The sequence below is a fragment of the Grammomys surdaster genome, unplaced genomic scaffold (assembly GCF_004785775.1).
Source record: "Grammomys surdaster isolate TR1022 unplaced genomic scaffold, NIH_TR_1.0 104943, whole genome shotgun sequence".
In the NCBI taxonomy this organism is placed as follows: Eukaryota; Metazoa; Chordata; class Mammalia; order Rodentia; family Muridae; genus Grammomys; species Grammomys surdaster.
This window is the reverse complement of record NW_021609788.1, coordinates 2,093-4,904: the sequence shown is the minus strand read 5'-3', so window position 1 is coordinate 4,904 and position 2,812 is coordinate 2,093. Positions and strand designations below refer to the sequence as shown.

Here is a 2,812-nt window from a genome sequence, read left to right as displayed (position 1 = left end):
GGCGATGATGTAGCCATAGGATAACAGGGTTAGCACGAAGTTGATGCATCCGTAGAAGGCATCTGCCACAAGTGTCATAATGCTATTAATGTATGTGGAGCTACAGGAAAGCAAGAGGAGTGGGGGAATCTCACAGAAGAAGTGGGTGACGACCTTGGGTCCACAGAATGACAGCCGTGTCATCAGACCAGTGTGGACAGATGCATTCAAAGCACAGATGAACCACACACTCATGGCCAGTACCCCACATAGCTGTGGGCTCATCCTAGAGCTGTAATGCAGAGGAAAGCAGATGGCCACATAACGATCATAGGCCATGACTGTGAGCAGCAGCAGCTCTGAAGACAAGGACCACAGAAGGAAGAAGAGCTGGGCCATGCACCCCTTGAAGGAGATGGTGTTTTCCTCAGAGATTAGGCCAGCCAGGGCCTTGGGAAGAACAGAGGTGGTGCAGATAATATCCATGGTGGCCAGGTTGCACAGGAAAAAGTACATGGGACTGTGGAGCCCGGTGCTGGAGGTGACCAAAACAATGATCACAATGTTGCCCATTAGAGCCATCATATAGAGGGACAGGAAGCAGCCTGTCAGGAGAAGTCTTAGACTAGTGTGCTCTGAGAATCCTTCTAGCACAAACTCTGTTACTTCTGTCTGATTGAGATTCAACGCCATCATGGAGACTATCTGTTTCACAACTGTGTCTGTTGGCTTCTGAGAAAGTATCACGGTTTATCACTGCAAAGTCTTGTTTCCAACCTTGAGCACCTCAAATTTCCCTGCTGTCAGAAAGGGAAAGAGTTAATGTATTTCCTTTATGGAAGCCTTTTGTATTTGTTGTCTGTAGTACACCATTAGAAGCCACATATATTTTATTTACTTTTCTTTCCCACTTAGAAACCCTCATCCCACTGCTTTGAGTCAAGAGTGACAACTGCTCCTCCCTCATCTTCTTGAGCATGTGGCAAGTATCTTCACTCAGCACCTGCCTGTGCTTTACTTCCCTGTCCCATGTGTTCTAGTGACAGTGCTTGGTGACACAGCTGTACCGTTTACCTCCATAGCAGGTGTTCTCCACATGACAGTTTTGGATGGACTCACTGAGATCACTTTTGTACATTCTTCCACACCCAGCCTCTTAGGTTCTTAGACACTTGGTCCTTTGTGATATTTTGAGTGGTTGCTCTATAACACATCTCAATGTGATAATGTCATTTCCCATGGCCACATAGTGATGCATTTCCTGAAATTTCTCACTGTGATATGTGGCTTCTACTGTAATGGAAACTATCCTGACTCTATCTTACTTCAAATCTATCACCCTGGAAAACATTTCTCAAATCCTAGACCTATAAACCCATCATACTTTTGTGGCCTTTTTGGCTCAATGAATCACAGTAACTTCAAAGTCAACATTCACAGCTGAAGTCATTGCCGCTGTTTGCAGATGTACTGTTTACTCTCAATGTCCTTATACAGAAGTTCACCCTTAGCTACCCAATGTTTCATAAAGGTTTTTCTTTGGGGTACAGATCCATCTCTCTGACTCATTGTCTTACCTGTAGTCTATTAACTTGGTAGATCCTGAGTAGAGTCCTGGTCTGTGAGCCAAGAATTGTGCTCTACATCTTCTTACCTCTCTCCTCCAAATGGTCTTCTAAGTCTATAACTATAGCTTCCCCAACATTATAACTCATGTTCTCAATGTTTTCAGCTGCTTCATATTTTCTGAGTTCTTGTCATTTTTAACTTTTCCAGTTTCCTCCTCTATTACTCAAGGAGTACAGTGTGTACACCTTAAAACAATTCGTCCTTGGCCCCTAGGCAAATTCACTATATTTTCTCCTAATTCTTAGCAAAATATACTCTGTAGCTTGACATAGAAGGCTCATCTGACACCTCCATTAATCGTTTCCATAGGTTCCCTCATAAGTTCATATATGAGCACACTCTATCCTATTTATAAACCTATTTGTGGCAATTATTTTCAGTGTTACTTCATTTTTGATCACATTTTATCTTATATATCTTTTCCATAATAATGTTCACAACTTATTTCTTACCAAATTAATAGTAAGTGTTGAATTTTAAACATCATGTGTGCCTCCATTTTAAACTGGAGATACTCAAATGTAGCATCTCTCCTCTGCAACCATGTGGACATTTTTATGTCTGACCACTTCTCTTCCTTTCTCTCCTATCCTATTTTACTAGAAAACATCAATGAATAGATTGGTATTTCAAGTGGTTCTATAGAAACAGAATTACAAATGTGAATTTTCTAGTATGTTTGACAATTTCTTGATCTGTCTAGCTAATTAAACTAAACCTGAAATTGTGAAATTCTTTCATGATAGTATCTATAATGCATGTGTAATATTAACTTCCATCCCTAGGGTGTACTTCATTCAGAGTACAGAAAGTGTTAATAAAGATGGACATTAGGCTGAGCTAGAAGGAAATATTTAATATTAATTGAAACCTGTGGAAAACATGTGTTATCTGGTAGATGTCTCCTAACACCAGTAGCACATCTGTAAAAATCTAATTGCATAAAAAATAACTATCTGATTTCTAAATGACACACTGAAGAAATAATGACAGAGAACTGAACTGTAATATATAGGGTGATTTGACTAAACGGACACATGTCCACATACCTGGAGACACCCATTTATTACAAAGAAGTATAAACTACACACTACAGAAAAGACAGGATGATTAAACATAGACATTTCTTATCTCTCAAGCTGTATGAAACTCAACTCCAAATGAGTAAAGGACTAGTGTAAGACCCAACACCCTGAAAATGACA

At 40.0% G+C, this 2,812-nt stretch overlaps 1 protein-coding gene across 1 annotated transcript; it reads right to left on the bottom strand.

Moving 5' to 3' along the window:
* Window positions 1–3: 3 nt before the first annotated feature.
* LOC114635455 (olfactory receptor 13A1-like) lies at window positions 4–690 on the bottom strand (the record flags this gene model as incomplete). The annotated part of the gene is made up of 1 exon (XM_028784034.1): window positions 4–690. A coding segment is annotated over exon 1 (672 nt), but the record flags the coding sequence as incomplete, so codon positions are not given.
* Window positions 691–2,812: the final 2,122 nt, after the last annotated feature.